This window comes from Nestor notabilis, unplaced genomic scaffold (genome assembly GCF_000696875.1).
Source record: "Nestor notabilis isolate BGI_N333 unplaced genomic scaffold, ASM69687v1 scaffold7922, whole genome shotgun sequence".
Taxonomy (NCBI): Eukaryota; Metazoa; Chordata; class Aves; order Psittaciformes; family Psittacidae; genus Nestor; species Nestor notabilis.
The window spans coordinates 14736-37642 of NW_009918707.1; the positions used below are offsets into that span (position 1 = coordinate 14736).

The 22907-nt window shown below is 36.5% G+C and overlaps 1 protein-coding gene across 1 annotated transcript in view; it reads left to right on the forward strand.

The window, feature by feature from the left end:
- The window catches only part of ATP11A (ATPase, class VI, type 11A), a gene marked incomplete at its 5' end in the record, with an annotated part of 40775 nt that overhangs the window by 12682 nt on the left and 5186 nt on the right, over positions 1 to 22907 (forward strand). Inside the window, 16 exons of the mRNA XM_010009860.1 lie at positions 854 to 1017; positions 1345 to 1416; positions 3645 to 3718; positions 3951 to 4054; positions 6050 to 6231; positions 6961 to 7212; positions 8280 to 8454; positions 9701 to 9803; positions 10053 to 10198; positions 11004 to 11063; positions 12123 to 12250; positions 13868 to 14003; positions 14563 to 14586; positions 19601 to 19666; positions 19954 to 20057; positions 20865 to 21030. Of these exons, the coding sequence (XP_010008162.1) occupies positions 854 to 1017; positions 1345 to 1416; positions 3645 to 3718; positions 3951 to 4054; positions 6050 to 6231; positions 6961 to 7212; positions 8280 to 8454; positions 9701 to 9803; positions 10053 to 10198; positions 11004 to 11063; positions 12123 to 12250; positions 13868 to 14003; positions 14563 to 14586; positions 19601 to 19666; positions 19954 to 20057; positions 20865 to 21030 (1956 nt within the window). The remainder of the gene's footprint in view (positions 1 to 853; positions 1018 to 1344; positions 1417 to 3644; positions 3719 to 3950; positions 4055 to 6049; positions 6232 to 6960; positions 7213 to 8279; positions 8455 to 9700; positions 9804 to 10052; positions 10199 to 11003; positions 11064 to 12122; positions 12251 to 13867; positions 14004 to 14562; positions 14587 to 19600; positions 19667 to 19953; positions 20058 to 20864; positions 21031 to 22907) is intronic.

Consider the following 22907-nt stretch of genomic DNA (forward strand, 5'->3'; position numbering starts at 1 on the left):
GGCAGGATAATCATAGCCAAAGGACAGTCAACATATTTTTAAATATATCAGTACAGTCTCCAATCATAGTTTGGCCGTACCCTTCACTATGGCAAAACAAGGCCTCTTAAAATATGTTGTAATTCAGCAGCCTTATGGCTCTCACCCATGGCCCTCAGAATGGGGTGCCAAGGTATGCTGTGTTTTTATCTTGGAATTCTAATAACACAGTCAGTTTGTATTGAACAGCACAGAAGAGTAAGATTTGGACACGAAGTGACAAGTAAAATACAGTCAGGTACCCATGAAATAGAAATCTTTTTCTGATGTCAGAAAGCTGTCATTACCAAACCATCTGAGACTTCATACAAATTGTTTGCTCCAGCTGCCAAAATGTCCACACTCCTATGTTTTATATAGCTTTTAAAGATATTCAAGCTGCCTAATGAACTAAAATCTGTAAACCCTGTTAAGACTTGTGCTCCAGGTGCTGCGTCCATCTGGACTCAGGACTTTTAAAATTGTACCTCGACTAGTATATGATTGACCTAGTATATGATCGAACTATTTGTTCAAAGTTTAAGTAAAAGTAAAGTTAAAAACCCTTTAGCCACATCTAGGACGCGTGAAGCAAAAGATCTACACTCTTGGGCATCAGCAGCTTGGCTTGCATGGCAATGCTAGTAGCACTAGCAGCTGTTGAGCAGTTGTGTGGTTACCACTGGGAGAGACTTGGCTCCCCCTTTAGGGTGACCTGTGACACTGCCTTTATCTGATAGAAACAGTAGTAATTAGGGACCTTCCTTCGGAAGGTAATCAAAGCAATGCGTGAAAGTGGTAACACATAACAGCAACTATTCCTTTTGTTTTTCAGGAGAGAGAGGAACTGTTTTTCCGAGCTCTTTGTCTCTGCCACACTGTTCAGGTGAAAGATGATGACAGTGTAGATGGATTGAAGAAAAGCCAGCTCTCAAGAAGATCTTGCATATATATATCGTCATCACCAGATGAAGTTGCTCTCGTTGAGGGAATACAGAGGTATGTGTATAATTAGATATTATAATCTTTTAATTCATGGATCTAATCACTGAAGTTCAAAATTGGTTTAAGCACAAAAATTGTAATAAGAAACACCAAGTCAGCACAGCCGATGATTTTCTTAACATTCAGTCATGATTACTCATATTCATAAATCAAATAAAACCAGTTCGTGCGTGGGGTTTTTTGGTTTTGTAGTTTGATGGGGGCATGTTTTGGTCATCTATTCCCCCTTCCTACCCTCAAGAGAAATCCTTATGACATGCTTAAACTGGATAATTATATATTTGTTGTATTCATTCTCTTGATGTGTGTTTCATTTCACAGACTTGGTTACACCTATCTAAGGCTGAAGGACAATTTTATGGAGATTGTAAATCGGGAAAATAACATAGAGAAGTGAGTGGTTAAAAATATAACAAAACAGACCGAGGATATTTCATTGAGGAGTTTTTATTGATGTGTTTAAATAATTCTTTCCATATACATTAATTTTTAATTGAGAAAAGTTCAGAAATTGCATATTTTGGTAGAAAAGTTCTATTTTTTCACTTAATCTGTTAGCTTGACAGTATATGCAATACAAAATACTAATATGACAACAAAAGTGTGGTGTGGGATTCATTACCTAATCTGATACTTACTGATAGTTTTAGGAACTATGGTTAGGTTACTTTCCCTTTGTTACATGGTGAGTAATAATTTCTTAATAGAAAATGGTGTGTACCCAGTTTGTTGTTCGCAAATAATCTGTATTTACAGGAAGGTAGTATCTGTAGCATAAATTTTTATAGCCGGTTCAAATAAAATTTAAAACAGGTACTGTTTTTTTGTTATTTTCTTTTGACACACAGAATAAATTTTGTTGTCTGTAATATGAGTAAAATTTTCAGTAACATTTTAGTAGTAGAGCTGTTCAGTGGGGTGTGCATACTTGAAAATTACTTTCCACTTCTGTAGATGTCTACTGGTTAAGTCTATCATATATCTGAGTCTTCCTGCATGTGCACTCTGCTAACTACACAGGGATTCTTGGACACAAATATAGGAACCCTGCTGGCATTTTTTCCTCCTTTTAGGGGAATATGGAGGATTTTTCCTGAAAGTTATTTCAGACTTCTATGGCTCAGCTCAAAAGAACTGGAGTCAGTATCATTTGATGGCTTATGAAAGTACTATAATTATTACGAATCTTTTCCAAAATGCATCATGGTTTGTAGATAATAGCCCTGATCTAACGCCTTGTTAGAATCTGTTGTAACTTCTTAATGAACAAAGCACTGTGGTCTTGTACAGGTTTGAATCCCAAACGATTGTAAGGACTTAGAACTGAATGACCTAATTAAACAAGCAGATCTGTTTTATAAGCAAAGTAATAGCAGAGATGAATCCTGAAGAGATTGGGATTGTTTGGGATGCTCTTTTATATAAAAAGAAATAGGTAAGGTGGTAAATGATAAAAGTATGTTAACTGATGAATGATACAGAAACAGTACAACAGGAGCTGGTGTTCATTTTTCATAGAATCATAGAATAGTTAGGGCTGGAAAGGACCTTAAGATCATCTAGTTCCAACCCCCCTGCCATAAGCAGGGACACCACACACTAAACTATGTCGCCCAAGGCTCTGTCCAGCCTGGCCTTGAACACCGCCAGGGTTGGAGCATTCACAACTTCCTTGGGCAACCCATTCCAGTGCCTCATCACCCTCACTGGAAAGAACTTCTTCCTTATATCTAACCTAAAGTTCCCCTGTTTAAGTTTAAAGCCATTACCCCTTGTCCTACCACTAGAGTCCCTAATGAAGAGTCCCTCCCCAGCATCCTTGTAGGCCCCCTTCAGATATGTTAGGCCCCCTTCAGATATGGGAAGGCTGCTATGAGGTCTCCACGCAGCCTTCTCTTCTCGGGGCTGAACAGCCCCAACTTTCTCAGCCTATCTTCATAAGGAAGGTGCTCCAGTCCTCTTATGATCCTCGTGGCCCTCCTCTGGACTTGCTCCAGCAGCTCCATGTCCTTTTTATGTTGAGGACACCAGAACTGTACACAATACTTTCCTCCTAGAACAGAAAGGAAATGGGATAAAATGAAATTGTAAAAAACAAGAGCAAATATAAAACCAGTAAAAAGAAACATTTTTTCAGTTTAATAACTTGTCAGCCAACACTTGAGCAAGATTTATGGAATAATGTGGGCTTTTTGGGGAAATAGGAATAGTCAAAATTAGAAAAATATCAAATAAAGACTTCTTTGTAAACACTGATGCATTTCAAGTTCTAAGGCTATCCCTAGGTATTATACATAGGAATTTACTTACTTTATAAGCAGTATAGAGCCCTACTGCAAGGTTTCTAGTCTTACAAATAATTTATATTGACTATACATCTAAAGATGCTTATGTACATCATGCAGACAAATTCTGTTTCAAGTAATTAGAAGCTAAGGGCCTCCTCTATTTCTTATTTGTAACCTGCTGTTCAATGCTGTGGTAGTTCACATTCCATAGTACTTAATATAATTTTCCATGTTAGAATTAATGTTTTGATAGATACACTTGAAGTTGTAACAGCCAGTTTAGGGATCTGGAAAAGCAGAGTTGTTTAAAAAATAATTCTGTTTCTGTTCCAGGTTTGAATTATTAGAGGTTTTGAGTTTTGATTCTGTGAGACGGCGGATGAGTGTCATTGTTAGATCTTCAACAGGTGGGGCTGTCACATTCTGTTTCTTCTGAGATGTTTTTGTCTGACTTGAGTTTATTGAGGTTTATCAAAGAGTTAAGCATTAATTTCTTTATAAAAAAGGGGACTAGGTGCCAGCATAACTGGAAATGCTATATAATTTGGAAGAAACGTTTTTGAAGGCTTAGTAATTTGCGTGATTTTTTGAAGAAAGATACATTTGCCCATTTTGAATTCCATATGCTGTCTCTTTCAGGTCATATATTTCTGTTTTGTAAGGGAGCAGATTCTTCCATATTTCCTAGAGTTAAAGAAGGCAAAATTGACCAAATACGATCCAGAGTTGAACGCAATGCAGTGGTAAGATTCCATTTTATTGATCTGTTCATATGATATCAGTGGGTGAAAAAAAAAATAGTGTTCTGATCTCCTGCTTGATCAGGTAACAGATTTGTCATCCCAGGCACTGAGGTTATTCTATGCCAAAGTGCACAAAGGCTGTACAGGTAGCAGTCTGTGTTACTCTTTTATTTGAATCTCTCCTCCATCTCATCTTCCATAAGGCAGTTGTGGTGAGGTAAGAATGCATAGATATGCACAACTGTGTGTTATATCAGAAGTGATCAACTAGTTTTTTAGTATGGCATTTTCACAACTGTAGTGGTTTGAATTAACATTTGAGTGAAAGAAAAGTGAAAATCTTCACTGAAAGTTTAATTTCTACTTTCAGTCCCCAGCCTTAGCAATTGTGATTTGCTGCCTTTTATTGTTTTACAAGCTCTTAAAAGGGAAAATCTATTACAGCACAGTGTAGCAACAAATGTGCTGCTTATGGGGAAACAGCGTAGTGATCATCCTTATATTTTTGCTTGCTAAAAATGAGCTATGAATGGCCTAATCACCCTTGTAAGAAATTCGGAACTTGGTTTTACCTAAAAGTAGTATTTGGAATTGAAAAATACTGACTTTTGCTGTGTCAAAAAATGTGCAGAACCCTCTGCAATGGAATATGACTGATAGTCTTATAAATAGGGTAAAATTTGCTGGCAGCTAGTACTTGAACTGAAAACTAAGTATTTTTTACAGGTATGTGAAAAAATACCTACAGTGTTAGCTGCCTTTTTTTGAAGCGAAACATCGAAATTCTTTGTCAAAGTACTTTGCTAAGCTTTACTGTAAAATACAGCTGTTTGATAATTACAACTGAAGGAGGCTTAATGAAACTAAAGGAATATTTTATGTATGGATCATATCCATACAATGTCTCTACTAGCAGACTTTTCTTCATCCTGGATAATTGGAAATAGCGCTGGCTTCTACGTATAGAAGCCTCTGAAAGAAGATAGAGGCAGTCACCTGGCACCTACCCTTATCAGCAGCAAAAGCCAGGGAGCTATTTTAATACTACTTCTTCTAGGATTGGTAATAAGTAACTATACAAAGACCTACTGGATTAAAGCTAATGGAGATAAAGTGCCATGGTGTGAGAATATATTTGAGGTGGCAAAACTTGTGTTAAAGCCGCTTTTTTTTAACACAGTCTATATAATTTTTCTTATTCATTACACACTCCAAAAGTCTGATTATGTCTCAAATACCCACAGCTAAATTCTGTTTTCACTTCACTGAAAATGCATAGTTTAATTTTCACTTTCAGCACTCTGTTTTTGTCCCTGTCTCAAAATCACTCTGTGGAGCTACCATTTACATTACTGTTATTTATTCTGATTCATCCTGCTTAATTATACATGTAAGGAGGGAAACCTTTACCCTGACTCTCATTTCCCTACTAATCTCACACATCCAGTTGGGTTACTGAGCTGTTTCTCTTCTGGAAAATTGAGTTTTGTCCCTCGGGTTTTAACTGAGTTCAGGGCAACACAGAATCAAGCTGACTTGTGTTCTAGTCTATAGTATATTAGTATATGCTATACTCACTTCACTATAGAATCATAGAATGGTTAGGGTTGGAAAAGACCTTAAGATCATCTAGTTCCAACCCCCCTGCCATGGGCAGGGACACCTTAGCCTAGGCCATGTCACCTAAGGCTATGTCCAGCCTGGCCTTGAACTGCCAGTGATGAAGCACTTTTTTTGGGCAACCCATTCCAGTGCCTCATCATTCTCACTGTAAAGAACTTCTTCCTTATATCTAACCTGAACTTTCCCTGTTTAAGTTTGAGCCCATTACCCCTTGTCCCACCACTACAATCCCTGATAAAGTGAGTAGTGGGACTCTTCATGTTAGTAGTAAAATTATAGAGGTTTTTTCAAATATTCCGGCATAAACACCAGCAGGAAGTCTAAGAAGAGTTTTCTGAGATGCGCTTTGTTTCTTTTGATTATATTCTTTAGGAGGGACTGCGAACACTGTGTGTTGCATATAAAGAGCTCACAGCAGAGGAATATAGCAAAGTACAGAAGCTGCTTCAGAATGCAAAGTTGGCCCTCCAGGACCGAGAAAAGAAATTGGCAGAAGTGTATGAGAAGATAGAAAGAGATTTTATTTTACTTGGTGCCACAGCTGTTGAAGATCGGTTAGTGCATTTCTTAGTTTCTTATGTTTAGTAATGGTACCAAGGTAGTTGAAGACTTTCTTGTAACTCTTTCTGGATTAGAGATTTATTTGGGAAAAAAAAACAAAACCAAAACCAAAAACCTCCATTTGAGTCAATTCCATACCTTTAGCTTACTAAAGTTACACATGATAACTTTATAATTTAGTAGTCTAGTAACAATAGTTAAGTGTACAAAAATCAGTATATTCAAGCCGTTTACATGCAGTTCATGTAATACGTTATTAAACAAATTGTAGTGAAAAGTTTTGGGGGAAAGAGCTAAAAAATGGGTATTGAGGAAATGAAGGAAGAACCTTTAGGCCTTCAAAAAAGGAAAACTATTAAAACTAGGAGGTAACTTTAACTGAGCAGTACTTCTGTAACTTCATAATAGCAGTGCTGTTTGGTGTCGTCAGCTGAAAGTGCTGAAAATATTTTAATTGAAGGACTAGTCTGAAGAATTGAAGCATCTTTTAGGCTGTATGAATGAAAGGTAACCTTGAGCACTTTGAAACTCTCAAAACTAGTTAGATATAATGTACTACTCCCCTAAACATTTTATATTCACACCTCAGGGAAAATTCTTAGATCTGATAACTTTTATTGAATTTTTTTTTTTATTTGGTTATGGAAGCCTTTCAATAAGGATCTCTGAACTTCTCATTTTCAAGCAATCTATCAATCTGTGTTGTCAATTGACTTCCACAGACTACAGGAAAAAGCTGCTGATACTATTGAAGCACTTCAGAAAGCTGGAATTAAAGTTTGGGTTCTGACAGGAGACAAAATGGAGACTGCTGCAGCTACTTGCTATGCTTGCAAACTCTTCCGGAGAAATACACAAATACTTGAGCTAACCACAAAGAAAATTGAGGAACAGAGTTTACACGATGTGCTTTTTGACCTAAGCAAAACTGTTCTAAGACACAGTGGCAGCTTAACCAGGGATACTTTCTCAGGGTAAGGAAAAAGTTGAATTTTCAAGCCAGTAATAGCCTTCTGTGCATTTCATAAACAAAGCATTGATTAATTGATTGATCAATTGCCTTAAGTGCTATTTTTCAGGTTTTTGTTGTTAAAAGTGTGAATTACTGTATGGCAATTAAGTATAAGTTTGTTCCACATGAGTTTAAGTTTTCACCCGCATGGTGCTTTAGCTCATTTCCAGTACTGCTTTAACTCTGTAATGAAGGCAAATGCAAGGGTGCTTTGAAATAACTAGTTTGGATGCTACAAAAATACTGCTTTCATAGCGTGGACCATCTTCCCTCATTTGTTTGGCATACGTTGTTGTGGTAGACCGTGCTTCATGCCACCATGGTTATACTTCTAGCAATGCCCAAATTATTACAGGTATACCGGTTATAGATTAACATAGATAATAACATAGTGTAATATTATAGGTAACATATGTAATTACTATATTTTAAGAATATAATTACAGGTATACATGTATCAGACTTAGCCACCACACTAAATGCAAAGGATAGATACTCTAAAGGTAGGCAGGGACCATGTCTCTCCAGGCCAACAAATCTTTTTTTGGCATTTCCTTCAGAGCATGGTTTACTTCCTTTTCCCTCGGAGGGGGAAGAAGAAAATTTGATTTTCCTCGTCAAAGTAGATTTCAGAGTGTCAAAGGCCTTTCCCTTCAACTTTTTTTTGTCTCTGTTATGGAATGTGCCACAAAAATAACTTTATTCCTGCAAGTCACTTTACCTCACTGTAGTTCTCAGAGCCCTTTCAAATGGAACTTGAATGACATATACACTCATACTCACTGGTGAAGTCACTGAGGTATCAGGTTTCTGTCTTTGAACTGGTGAAGCACTGAATATTTTCAACATAATCTAGAATTTTAGTATGTCATAAATAGCAGGAATTTCCTTTAGAAGTATATTAATTTTGCAGTATTCCATAGTCATTATTTTTGAAGTAATTAATTTTCACGAAAGCACTATTGCTGAATTTTAAATGTGTCTGAGAATTTTACAGTGACTCTTAGTTTATATTCTATCCCTGAACAGACTTTCAACTGATATGCAAGATTATGGTTTAATTATTGATGGAGCAGCATTATCATTAATAATGAAACCAAGACAAGATGGGAGCTCTGGTAACTACAGAGAGCTCTTTCTTGAGATTTGCAGGAACTGCAGTGCAGTGTTATGCTGTCGAATGGCACCTCTGCAAAAAGCACAGGTTTGTATTTCATTTTGTAATTGCTTGTTAGCTGTGCACATATGTAAATACTGAAAGTTAATGCTTGGTATACCTTATCCTGATAACTGAAAATGTTACCATTCACTTTTGTATTTTCTAAAATGGAAAAGGCGAAAAAAAAACCCAAAACAGGAGAGGGGCGAATTTCTCCTGGCAAGCAGTTTAGATAATGGTATGCTAAAATGGCAGCCAGCTGTGCACCTGAATTTGATTTATGTACATGTTGTGCAAATTTTATGGTTGGAACATACTGATAATGAACATATTTAATGAACCAAACTAATTGCTTCCTTTTGAACCTAACAAGCTTTGAATAGTCTACTACCTGTCGATACTACAAGAACCTGCATTATTACTGTAGAGTGATACTTCTTTATTTTTAATGTAAGTGGAAAGCTAAGAAAAAAGAATCCAGACAGAAAAATGTGCGCATTATCATTTTTAAGTACTTCTTGATTGTTGTATGCTAGTTTGTATCAAGTAAAAACATATGCTTCGATTGCTGAAACTTCTCAATATACTTGAAGAACTTTTAAAGGAAAGAAACATTGGAATATACACTTTTTTATCATTCACACTGTCACGTCTCTTTTTAAGTGCTTAGGTACAGTATATATAGCCTTTTTTCATTTTAACACATGTATTTAGCCAGCACTTTTAACTGTCTGGAAGTCTGTAGAAGTTTTCAGTTGGAGCTGACTCAGCACCAAATGGACAGAGGTGAACATTTACAATGGAGGCATTTGAGGTCAAATTTTTGGACAGTTTCTGTATCAGTAGTATTTAGATATATTGAGAGTCTTCTTATCTTTTCTTAAATAGTAAGAAAACAACATCAGCACAGTTAAAAAAGCAGAATCAGTCTTTATTTCAGAATTTCTTTGAAATCGTATGCTCTGTCTCTGGAACCCTCTGAATTTATTAATGTGCTTACACTGCATTAAGCAACCTGATCATCTTCCTTTCTTCTGCTCTTCCTTCCTACTGTCTGTCTCTCTTAATAGTTTGGAAGTATTTGAAAAATGTAATTTTACATTTGGAACAAATACTTCTAATACGAAGAAACTACTGTGATCTTTATAGTAGTTGCATTGGGTAATATTGGTTTTATGTCCCTTCACAGAATTTCTTACGTAACTGCGTTGGTCATTTTTTATTACTTGTAAGCTCATGCAAAATAAGCAAACCATAACAGAGGAGAGTTTTTAACACTGTTTTTTTCCAGATTGTGAAATTGATTAAGTTATCAAAGGAGCATCCTATCACATTAGCAATTGGTGATGGAGCAAATGACGTCAGTATGATTCTAGAAGCACATGTTGGCATAGGTAAGTGTACTTTTTATAATATTAATTCAAGTGAAGTGACAAAAGCATTTACTTCTTAAAAACAGGCAGTCTCAAAGAATCAGGTTATACATTTTGTAGACAACTTTCATTGAATTTACCCCCAGTAACTACCATGGTGATCTCTTACTAGATGAATGTCATAGCATTATTGTATCATTTTCCAAATAAGTGTATCTTTGAAATAGTTCTTCAGTTATTAAACAGCTTCATCACTTTTTTTTTTTAAAGGAATCATTGGCAAAGAAGGTCGTCAAGCAGCAAGAAACAGTGACTATGCAATACCTAAATTTAAACATTTGAAAAAAATGTTGCTTGTTCATGGGCATTTTTATTATGTTAGGATATCTGAACTTGTGCAATACTTCTTTTATAAGGTAGGAGAATGCTTATTCTAGTTACATAAATCTCAAACTTACATGGTAATATCTATATACGCTTTGTGCTGTCAGTGGTACAAAACCCCAATAATTGCATGTAAAAAAAAAGAATTCTTACAAATTCTGTCACAGACTGTTCTGCTTATTTTCAGTACCTTCTGGGTTCTCTCTAGAGTGGCCTTTTAAATTAAGTTGGAAATAGTATTTGAGAACTTGGCTTAGCTCGATGTACATTAGTTTCTCTTTTCATCAGGGTAGTTTATCATGTGCATCCTCCTGTTTGGACAAGTTGTCATGTCTAAATGATGGGAAATGATGAAAGACAATAGGAACCTTCAGAAGATAATTCAAGGTCTTGGTGTTTGACCATATGTATAGTTAGGAAACAATGATGTTTGAGGTCCTAGTTAGAAACATCTCAGAATTACTTTGCTGGGAAACATGCTAACCACGGTATCCGTGCTTGCTTACCACAGTTTGTGTCCTACTGTGCATTGTCCCTTATTTGTCCCTTATTTGGCTTGCACTGAGCTGTGCTCCTGGGTTGCAAAATGCATTGCCCTTGAAGTTTGAAACTGTAGCCTTACGTTTGCTTTCAAAATATGTTAAGTATTTTTCTTAATAGTACTACTGGAAGATGAGAATGTTGGTATTTACTGTATGCAGCTCTCTCTGTGCTGTTCCTGCAATATTTACTATTACTAATGTTATAAAACTATGCTATACATAGCTATATAGCATTGTACAGCATATAAATTACTGCTTGTATTCCACTTGATGACTGTGTCACTTTGTCTTTCAGAATGTCTGCTTCATTTTTCCTCAGTTTTTATATCAGTTCTTCTGTGGGTTTTCACAACAGGTTAGTTGAGTTTCCCCTCATTGCCACATTTTCTTTTTTTTTTCCCCTCCTTTTTTTTTTCCTTTTTTTTTTTCTTTCCCCCTCAAAAAAAAAGATTATTTAACACTGTACCTGTTCATCTGACAAAATTTCTAGGTTACTTTACACATTGTAAAAGTAGCAGCGCCACTTTTGGTTCATATAATTTTCAGGGGCAATTGCAGTTAAGTTTCAGAAACCAATTTTATGAATTATCATTGAAGCAGTGTTATTTTCAAAGTCAAAGAATACAGGAAACCAAAATTTGGAACTGGCTGTGCAAAGTGAAATGTCTGTGGGAAATGTAGTGTCTCAGGTTTAAGCTTATTGAAAATGGACAGAGGCAATCCTGAAAGATAAGTAATTGAACTAGTTCATTTTTAGCATTCAGAATGAAAATGGAAGAATAAACTTGTCTTTTCTAGCATGTACAGGTATGAATTGCAAAAATCAGACAAATAGTGGCATTCAATTAGTTGAAAAGAAAAAAAACCACACCACATAGAAAGATAGAGGAAAAGTGAACTGCTGCTCACCAGAAGCGTGTAGAAAGGAGGATCCAGTATTTTCCTTTCTAAATTTTATTTACTTTTTTCCCTCCTTGCTCCCATCTAATTTGTGTGGAAAAATCTGTCTTTTCCTTCTGAATGACAGAGCAAACCCCAAAGGAATGAAGGACCAGTCTTAGACAAGAGGATTAAGTTTTCAGGATTAAATTGGACAAGAGGAGGATTTAATTGGGAGAAGATACTATTGTTGCTTTAAATTTGTGGAGTGTCTTACAGTTGAAACAATAGGAGGGGCTGATACATGGATGAGACTATTAAACCAATCTTTTAGTTGACCTTTTGTCCTCCAGATGAATAGGGTACAAATGCATAATTTTCTCTTGGCTTTTAGCTGTCCAGGAATATTTGCCTCCATTCTGAAGGGATACATTTTACTTTTTTTAAAAAAGTTGACTCATTTTAAATCAAGTGCCATGCATTGGATTGTGTTTTAAAATTAAAACTAGCCCATTTAATTCTTTTCCATCTACAGACTTTATACGATACTGCGTATCTAACACTGTACAATATCAGCTTCACTTCCCTTCCTATCCTCTTTTACGGTCTAATGGAACAGCATGTCAGTGCAGACACACTCAAGAGAGAGCCTTCCCTATACAGGTAAAAATCATACATTATGCCCCAAAGTATATTATTCAATTGTGAGATCTATCTCTCTTGTAATGGAAGTCCTCAGGATTTCTGTACCACAATGTTGGAGTAGAACACCAGATAAAGTGCAACAGAAAGGTTGAAGACCATATGTACAGTCTATAAACTACAATAGACACATGTGGTTTAGTGCTCTGTTTTTCTTCTGGCCATGGGGAACAATATTTTAAAAAGAGAAAGCATACCATTTCTTCTATATACATGCTTTATTCTGAAAGAAAAGAGGACTGAGTGATAGAATTCTGTGCATTGTCCAACATTGTCCTCTGCATATTGTTGACACACTTCTGGGCATTGAAGTTGTGACAGGTTTAGATTCTTAGCCACTTGAAATACTTTTCTTGCCATGTAACTGCATGTAGCCATTTAAATTACGAACAATGCCCAGCCGCAAAACCAGTACGTTTCAGATAGTGGCAACAGTAGATAATTGAAGGGAAAACATTTTTTGAGAGAGGTAATACTAGATACTTAAAGGTTAATCAATTTAATCAATGCAGTGATAAGTTTTTAACTGTGAAATTGAAGAGGAATACAAGTTCTTATTGTTGATCCCTTTTTATTTTCTCTTCTATATTTTAAATGTTTTCAGTTTTGAAATGGTCATTCATAAGACCTTTCTGTTTTTTAAAAGCTGGTGGAGGTTATTTGGTCAGAAACGTTGGGGTTTTGATATTTTAACAGTTTATTGCTAAGCTGTTTTGGGCAATAGTGCAGTTGTTCTGGCTAGATGAGGCTGTTGTTGGCCAAATACAGTTTTGTACAGATTGTTGGCAATCTGCAGGGATGAAGTACTTCATATGGTCATCAGTCTTTAAAGTGCCTGTGGTGAAAGTATTGGTTGGTAATAAATGTGTCTGTAATTCAGGGTTTTCACTTAACTGTGTTCTGATTTACTCTGATGTATTTTATGATACATACCAAATTGATATATACTCATTCTGTGTGCAGGAATTAAGGTTTTAATATTTAAATTTCTTTTGTAATTAGAAGGTGCACACTAGTGGACAGTTCTATTGCAGCCCAATCCCTGCATTTTTGTTTTATGTGGGAAAACATTCAAGAAATACCATTTGACCTGAAGCTTCAACTCAACTTCAAAATCCTTGTTTCACATGTTCCACATAAAATGAATATTTCGTTACAATATTCTCTGTAAAAGCACCCCATAGGAAATAAAGCAAAGTCTCCAGAGACCTCTAGTGTCTCCATTTAAAATCTACAGTGGATCATCACATGCACAGCAAGTATTGGAAAACAGAAACCTTCTGTAAAAAGATTGAAAAATAAATGGGGGCAGCACAGAGGAATTTACCACACACTTGAAATAAGTAGAATTACAGGCAACAGTTAAAAGGGCTTAGAAAAATTAAATTAAAAATAATAATAAAGAGGAGACATTCAAAAAGGATTTGGATGTGAAGTGGTAGACAGTTGTCACATGGAAATGTGGTGGGTTTATATGCAATTCTTAATTGATTTTTCCTTCAAAAAACAGTGAGTGACATCTTTTGTCTGGGATTTTTGAGCATGCTGATAATGAATGTGTATATCTTATTTACACAGAGATGTTGCCAAGAATGCTTTGCTGCGCTGGCGTGCATTTATTTATTGGACATTCCTAGGAGTGTTTGATGCTGTGGTATTTTTCTTTGGTGCCTATTTATTGTATGACAACACAGTTGTGACCAGCAATGGACAGGTTAGTGTTGGGTTTGATCAATCAATCAAAGGTAATTTTTTTAATGTTGATGGTGCTATGAACATAGATTTAATTGTTTTCTTCGATGTTTCCAGCACAGGTAACTTTTATGAGTCATGGTGAGATAGATGGGTCATCTGTTTAGCAAAGTCTGAACTATGCGATAGGCTATGCTGTGTATCAGTAAATAGGCATAGGACTATATACAACAGAGATATGTGTCATAAATTCCAACTATTCCTTCAGAATTCACATAGTAACTTTTAAGTTTTATGCTTAACATGCATTTACTGAATATCTGATTAACATATCAAAAGGCTCTTGGTAGAGTAGTTATAAATGATCATAAAGGAGCTTAAATATAACAAGCTTTTTAATATTTTAATGATTTTTGACATATGGCAGCTTAAAATAATCTTATCTCTACTTGCTTTGCAGTCACATGAATGCAGATTTTAAGAACTTTTGCATTTTATTTATTTTACCCATTGATATTTTGGTCTATTTTATTTGTGTGCTTTTTTTTCTTTTTGCTACTTGCTTCTCTTCCTATCCTCAGCTAATGACAACCAGCACTCACATGGTAAGACTATTGTGGATTTGTCATGATATCCATTTCATCTTTCACTGTTCTTTAATTAAACTGTTAAAGAGCAGTTAAATATTTCCTATAATTATTTCAAAATATCACTTAAACCTATAGATAGAAATGTTCTTTATTGCTGCTTTGTAAGTGCTTAATTTCTATAGAGTATAATGTATATTGAGTTATATGAGGTGTGGTAAAGAACCATAAACTTTAAAAAATAAGTAGGCTTTTTGCTTCCTTGCTTTTTGTTATTTTGTTCTGTGCTTTTCTGTGACCTACATTTTGTTGCTGACTCTCTGCTATAGAAAATTTATTCCAGTTTATGCTATAAAGTGCTTGAATAGCTTTAGGAAAGACCCTTAAAGTGAGAGAGAAAATAAATTGCACATGATTTTCTTGCCTGTATGTAATGTACATGTTTGCTAGAAATTCAACATTTAAATAACAGTGAAGTACTGTGAGGGTGGTGAGGCCCTGGCACAGGTTGCCCAGAGAAGCTGTGGCTGCCCCATCCCTGGCAGTGTTTGGGGCCAGGTTGGATGGGGTTTTCAGCAACCTGGTCTAGAGGAAGGTGTCCCTGTCCATGGCATGGGGGTTGGAACTAGATCATCTTTAAGGCCCCTTCCAACCCTAACCTATGATTCTGTGAAATGAACTTCTAGTGTGTGAGAAAATATATATTAGCAAGATCTTTTAGAAGGACAGAGTGAATTTCCATTAGGCATACACTGGAGCACTTCTTTTTGTGGTACCATTACGCTCTATGTTAGGTGTTCAAAATTCTGCATCAGCTTATGTTTACTGTCCTGAAAACTAGACAAATTATACCTATGCAAAGTTTGTACTGCAAATATTCCGAGTTCTTTTTTGAAATTTTATTCTATTCCTGTTGCACACATTCAGTCAAATGCTTGGTAAAGCTCTAAAGCCAGACTAGTACCTAACTTCCAAATCGTGAATGTTTATATTTACAACTGGATACCCATGTTAATATTTGGTGCTAAAATGTGTTGTTGGAGACATTCTGACTCTTGAGTGTAGAAAATTCATCATTACTCAGCATGCATGATTGTGTGTGTGTATAAAAATTTATATAGAGTTGCAATTTTAGGCTTGAAAATGTTAGTGTTCAGGAATACCCAGAGATACATAGGAGTTCATACATGCATAAATGCTAGTTGGTGTTGATGGTTATTTCCAAGTATTGAAATTATGCTCACATTTGGAAAAAGTCAATGAAAGATCTGAAAGGTTTATCACAACAATATGTTACTGTAGAACAGAGAACAGGTTAAAGGGGCTGCAGGTAACACTAGAACCATAAATGATGTAAGATGATTCAAGCTAAGTTCTAAATTGTTAAAATGGGTGGTGAAGCAAAAATTTTTAGTTCCTCTTCCTGTCCAGAAACTAATTGCCTTTGTGGGAAAATCAGTAAAAAGTGAAGAAAGTCAGTATCTTTCATTTAAATTGGTGCCTGTATCAGACTGAAATTTACATACCGTTAAGCTTGCTTCAAAACATAAGCTGCCCCCAGGATGTTTCTCAGTATTTAGAAATTTGTTTGAAACTGTTTGCATGCTGTAGAGTGATATTACTACAATAATGGAAATGTGTACTTTTAATCACTGAGATTTACTTCATAAATGCCTGCCTTGGTCATTTCCTGGTAAACAAACCTAAGATGCCAAAGATTTATCTTCTATTAATTGTTCCTAATTTGTGGTACTGCTTTGTGTGAATGGTGTTTCGCTTTGGATATGACATCGTTGTTGGTGTTATTAAAACATAAAGTTAGAGACATACTACATAAGGAAGGAAAGAAGAGAAGGCACTGTCAAAGTACTTGCAGATTGTAAATGTCGTCTTAGCTTACCCATGTAATAATGTATTTCCCGTGTGTGGTTGGTTTTTTTTAAATATTCGGTGCAGAGTGGATTAAATGTAATTAAGCTGGTTTCAGAGATAGGTAGGAGAAACTAAGTTAAAAGGAATAATGGAATGGGAAATACAAAACAGTAGGAAGGGAGAGAGTTAACTAGAATGATGAACTGGAACATGCAGGATTAGCAAATACAGTCACAGGAGGAGGGGGAGAATTGGATAGGCTGGGAGCAGAGCATGGGAAAATATTTAATAAACTAGATGTTAACAGACATACAAAAGAATGATTCACAGCCTGAAGACAAGTAGCATCTTGAGATACTCGATGCTGAAGATACATTGTGAGGTTTTGTAACCCACACCATCCCATATTGCTCTGCTTACCTTTCTCTGTGCCAAATTAGCAGCTTTATGGAGCCTGCTGTCCCTTCGCTGTGACCTTATTTTTAAGACAAAAAAGTGGGTAGGTGAAGGGTTGGTTACAGCCCGATGCTTTCTGTCTAGCCTGACAGAGGCAGAGGAAGGTTGTTTCAATTTTTTTTATTTAATCTAGCAGCTTTTATTGGAAATACAGACTCATCTGTTCAGTATGCAGAAACCTAGAGTGACACTAGCCTGAGATGCCAGATATGACATGAGAGTATTGTAAAACTTAACTACAAGCAGACAGTCAGTAAATGGCCTAATTTGTAGTTCATGAACTAGATTCCTGTCCAGTTTTAACTGCACCGATATCTTTTTTAGGGCACACAAAATATGGTAGCAATGGCATGATCCTATAAAATTATCACATTACACATCAAAGTAAAAGGTCAAAATGCTGAAGGTTTTCTGCACTTCATCTTGTGTTCTATGCATTTGGTCACACATTGTGTAATCTTAAAATAATGAAATGGATACTCAGAAAAATTAATCTTTCAGCTGGTTATATGTTTATTTTTAAAATTAGTTTTAATATTTTTAAATTACTTCCCATTCCAAACTGGTTGGATTCTCAGCCTAGTTTCCTAGAGATTTCTGCCTCGTGGCTGGCTGTGGTCTCCATTCAGAGTTTTTCCTGCAGCAGCACTTTTGTGTGATCACTTGTTCATGTGGATCCCCTGTCATCTAATACTGGGTGAGCTCATATAGAATAATGTTGATGGGAAGGGACTCTGGAGGTGATCCAATTCAACTTTATGCTTGGTGTGGGACTAATTAAAATCAAGTTGCTCAAGGCGTTGTCTAGTCTTTTTCAAGTTTTGAAAATCCCTGAGAATAGAGATTCCATAACCTTCCTGGGCAACCTCTTCCTATGTCTGCCTCCATAGTGAAAAAAAATCTCCGAAATCCTAAGCAGAATTTTTCTTGTTGCTGAAGAGAGGTTTGTTGCAATTCTTCATCTTTGTAGTTGTTCAAACGTTTGTGGGCAGCTACTAGGTTGTTCCTTAACCTCTATCAGACACAAGTCCCTTGGCCTCTTCACAGGAGAGCTATAGACAGCTAACCACCTTGGCTGCCTGCCAGTTGATCCTTCCGTATTTTTTTTTTTCACTTCTTTCCTGAACTGAGAGGCCCAAAACTGGGCATGGTGTTCCAGGTTCAGCCTCACTATAGTCACATAGATAGGAGTAATAACCTTTCTTCAGTGGCCATGTTCCATCCAATACAGCTCAGTTTGCAGTTTCTGTTATGTATATAGAGAGCATGGTATAGACTTGTATCCAACCTGGCATCCACTGTAACCCCACTGCAACTTCCTTTTTAGCAGACTCACTGCTCAGCCAGTCAGTTCTAATATATGGCAGTGCTCCTCCATTGGTCTAAAACTTAGCATTTTTCCTTATTTAATTTCTTAAGATATATGTTAGCCCACTTTTCAAATCATTGTAGATCTCTCTGGATTGAAACCCTGCCATTCATTATGTCAGATATTTACTATTTTTGTATCACCTGGCAATTTGATGTTCCCTGTGTTACCATCGAGGCCACTAACAAAGATATTCAACAGTAGCAGCCCCATTATCAGTTCCTTGTGTGGTTCTGGTATTGCCAGCAGCCACCTAAACATCAAGGACATGGATCATTAAACTTTTGAGTCCGTGGTTCAGCCAGTTCTTAGTTTGAGCTGGGCTTCATCTGTGAGTTTCTTCCTCTATATCCAAGTAATGCTTTTATGCTACCCACTTGCTGCCTGCGCATATTATCATCTCTTGAATGCTTCCATTTTGCCTTTTTGTTCATTGAGAAACATCTTGCTCAGCCAAGTAGGTGGTCTTCTGAAATTCCATATCTTCCTGCAGAAGAGAATTCATGAGATCACAGCAGCTGTCTCTTTCAAAGTCATTCAGCTGTTCATTCAGCTCTCTTGGGCACCCTTCTCTCTCGGGGTGCAATTCCTGAATCAGACAAAGTCTCTCCTCCTAAAGTGCACTGTCCGAACTCCATTGCTTACTTTCCTAACACTTCTCTAGATCCTGAACCTGGTTATCTCTTAGCTGCTGCAGTCCAAGCAATCCTCTGTGACCATTTTCACAGGCAGTTCTTCCTTCCCTCAGCATTAATGATAATTCCTGCCCACTTGAAAAGCTGAAATGTTTTTATTTCATTATGCAGGTGTGGAGAAGATCAACCACAACTCACAAGTGTTTTATCTTAAAACCTATGTAGAATGTTTATATACTTACATGGCTTTAATAGTTAGCACATGCTTTCTTCTTCTGTTACTCATCTGTATAACATGCTGTTGAACCTCCAAGAAATTGTGGCGTACCAAGGACACAGAGAAGGGAGATCAGAGAAAAGATGATATCAAAGAAGATTGATGAAATTACTCCGGTTCATTTGTAAATCTCAGTGATTTATTAACTGTGCTACACCTGATTTTAATTAGGAAACATAACTGAACTTCAGGTTGAGTGCATCAGTTGTGAGTTTTTTTCCTGTCTGTATGAAATCCGAGGTGTGTACACACAAGAGCAAGAAGTGAAAACATTTTGCACTGGATAGATCATGTAGGATTTCGGTGTTTTTGCCTAACTGTGAGTTCCTGATACAAAGCAATACATAGTTTTAGGACGTTTATTCTGGACAGTTCAGGTAGTAGACAATATTACCTATAACTGCTTTGGACCATTTTTTGTAGATGTTTGGAAACTGGACCTTTGGGACACTGGTGTTCACTGTGCTTGTATTCACGGTTACATTGAAGGTAAGGTATCCAGTGACATTTTCTTAGGGCTTGTTTTCTGATTGCTGCTTACTTGTATCGGTTTCTCTCTCTGACATACATTGTTGTATTAGTTTAAATTAGTTTAAATACAGATTTTGCTATCTGTGCTTTCGTAAGTGTGCTCAAAACCAAAAAAGTTTCTTAGCTAATTCTATGTAGAATCATTCTCTTTTTTCAAAGGGTGTCATTTTATTTCATCTCCTGCTGAGTATTCTGTTGCTTCTAGATAGTAACAGCACCATATGATCTCACTTGTTTTTTGTCAGCTTGCACTAGATACACACTATTGGACGTGGATAAATCACTTCATGATCTGGGGATCACTGGTATTCTACGTTGTCTTTTCTCTGCTCTGGGGAGGAATTATTTGGTATGAACCCTAATATAAATTGCATTGCAAAAGTTCTTTCAGACGTAAAAGTTGTTACATATTTCACCTTTTTGTCCCAAACAGAATTAAATTTAGTGTTTATATACTGCAGAACTCCAAATAGCAATCACATTTTAAGCACATCTGTAACGATAATTAGAGAATGCTCAGTTCTTCTTTTACTGTCTGCTAAAATATTCTTAAGGAAGAATATAAGGAGAAGAATACCAGATATCATACTGCCACTGGGGCAGCCAAAAGCAGTCCAAAGGCTGGTTCATGGAGCTAAGGCAAAATGTCACTGAGTAGGTCATGTCTGTGCAGCTTCTACCTACCTTCTGGGCTTATCTTGGAGAGAGCTATCTTTAGCAGTCTCAATTAGAGCCAGGGAGCAGTACTCACGCTGAAGTGTGGATAACCAGTTGTGCTTATTATTGGTGCCCTTATTTAGCAAAGCAGATCTACTGTAGATGCCTGGGCACCTACTTGTTCTACTGTTGGTCAGAAGCTTTGTGAGAATTAGTATAAGTCTTGCACATAACCACTTGAAAGTGTTGGGGTTTTTGGTTTGTGTGTCTTTGTAAGTGAGAGGCAGCATGGGAGGGAGGATAGAGCCTATTTCTTGCAGCCTGGTATACAAGAGGAAGGTAGTTACCTCTCTTAGATCTGCTTTTGAGAAAACAAGGATGGATGAACTCCCACAGACTGGGAAGTTGAAGTATTTCATCAGTGTCATAATTGTTACATTTTAGATGGCCAGTCTTTGTGTACTGAAATGTACTATCTGTTTAATCTTTTTCCTACTAGGCCTTTTCTCAATTATCAGAGGATGTATTACGTGTTCATGCAAATGCTGTCTAGTGGTCCTGCGTGGCTGGGTATAATTCTGCTCATAACTGTCAGCCTTCTTCCAGATGTTCTCAAGAAGGTCTTTTACAGACAGTTGTGGCCTACAGCAACAGAAAGAATCCAGGTAAAAATATTTTTCATTGTGAAGTTAGGTTTTTTGTATCACAAGTCTCTAATAGTTAGTCCTAGTTCAAGGTTAGAGACAAGATTAGAGCAGAGGTTTGCCATCTGTGGTATGTATCACCGGTTCCATACCAGCCACTTCTGAGCAGTATGGTGAAAGTCACTGCCTGTTACTTACATGGTGGTATTTACCTGAATCCTGGGGCAGCCCCTGTGCCTCTGTACCAGCAACCACAGGGAAGTAGCTGATGCAGATGGTGGGAGACAGATAAATGGCTCAGCACTGTTATTATTGAACACATCTAGAGTTTATACACTTAAAATAAATGTGATGAGTATATAGAAAGTTGGTAAGGAATACATAGTAAACTTATGCCAACATTCATATTGCATGATCTGTGCATACTTTTGTAGCAAATTATTTTATGCTTACACTATGCCTGTTAAAACTACACATGTATTAAAACTTACTCATATTTATTAATATTTTTTTCCTTTTTTATACTTCAACTCACACTTTACCTCTTCTGATACATTATTTCTACATAAATGTGCCTTAACATGCCAATGGGAAGAGTATTTTAAAATCTGTTGCCTCGTTTCTTCTCATCAGCCCAAAAGGAGAAACTACTGTGTAAATACAGGCCTGCTCTGCTGAGGCTGAAAGGGAAGCCAGATTCTGTGGGAAGCATGGTACTATGCTGGGCCATCAAACCAACTGCAATAGAAAATGTTACCTGTATTTTTGACCCCAGCAAACTTTCATATATGTGTTTAGAAGGTGAAGGACAGTATAGGTGTTGAACCTAAAACTTAATGTTACTTCCCTTGCCTTTTTCAGCCTATCAACTGCAGCTTGTAGGTTAAAATAATGAGTTACCAGCAACTCTTTCTGTAGGGATTAGTTAGCATTTTGATGTTTATTTGAGAAGATACTTTGTATAAAGAGGAAAGGAATAAAGGAACTTTACTTCCAAGGAAGGTAAAATTTCCCCTTTGGCAAAGGTAAAAAATTCTTCCCTCATATCTGCAAAGTAAAAGCCCTTGCCATTGTTTTGTATTCCTTGAATGCACAGTTGTGAAAATGCCACACTTCAAAGAGGACAGGAAAGAATAAACAGCAAAAAAGCATTCACAGGCAGATCAGCATTTAGTGGTTGTCTGGTTTGCCATATATTTTTTTTCTCTTTGTCATGTATGTTATTTGTGGAAAAAGTTGATCTCAGTTTAGGTTCTGCATGCTTTAAAGTGTAATGAGAGAAAATGGGGATGGGTTAATGCAAAGAAACAAGCTAGCAAACAAAAGCCCAAGCAAAGCTATTACAGCATTTTTTACAGATATTATATATTAATTCTGGAAAATGAATCAATTGTAAAGCAGACCTTGGGCTTAACACTGGCAGTATTCATTTTTTAGTATTTAGTAGAAAATCAATGACTTTTAACCAGATATATCCCTTGTGTTTCTTCTTCCCTCTCTGTTTCTTTCTGTCTTCCAATCTGCTTTGTCTAAATAACTGCTACCTTGCTTTAAACATAAATGATGCGCACGGTTACTTCCTACAACCTCCTGGGGAAATCAGACTAAGCATCAGTGCCTTTCTGTTGAGCAGTCCACCATCTTTATGCTTTCTCAGACTTCAAGCAGTCTAAGTTTCTAATGGAACAAAAGGTGACTTTTTTCTGCCTTTCTGCATGCTTGGCCATTTCATTCAAAGGACAGTGAAAAGTTTATCATCAGAAGTTATTTACCATACTCATCTCCATTTCTGACTCATGTCAACTATGTTTTGAAAAAGAATAGTTGTTTTCTTCTGTCTATCTCAAAGACTCCATGAATCGTTGTCACAGTCTGTCACTGTCACTATCATTTTTGTC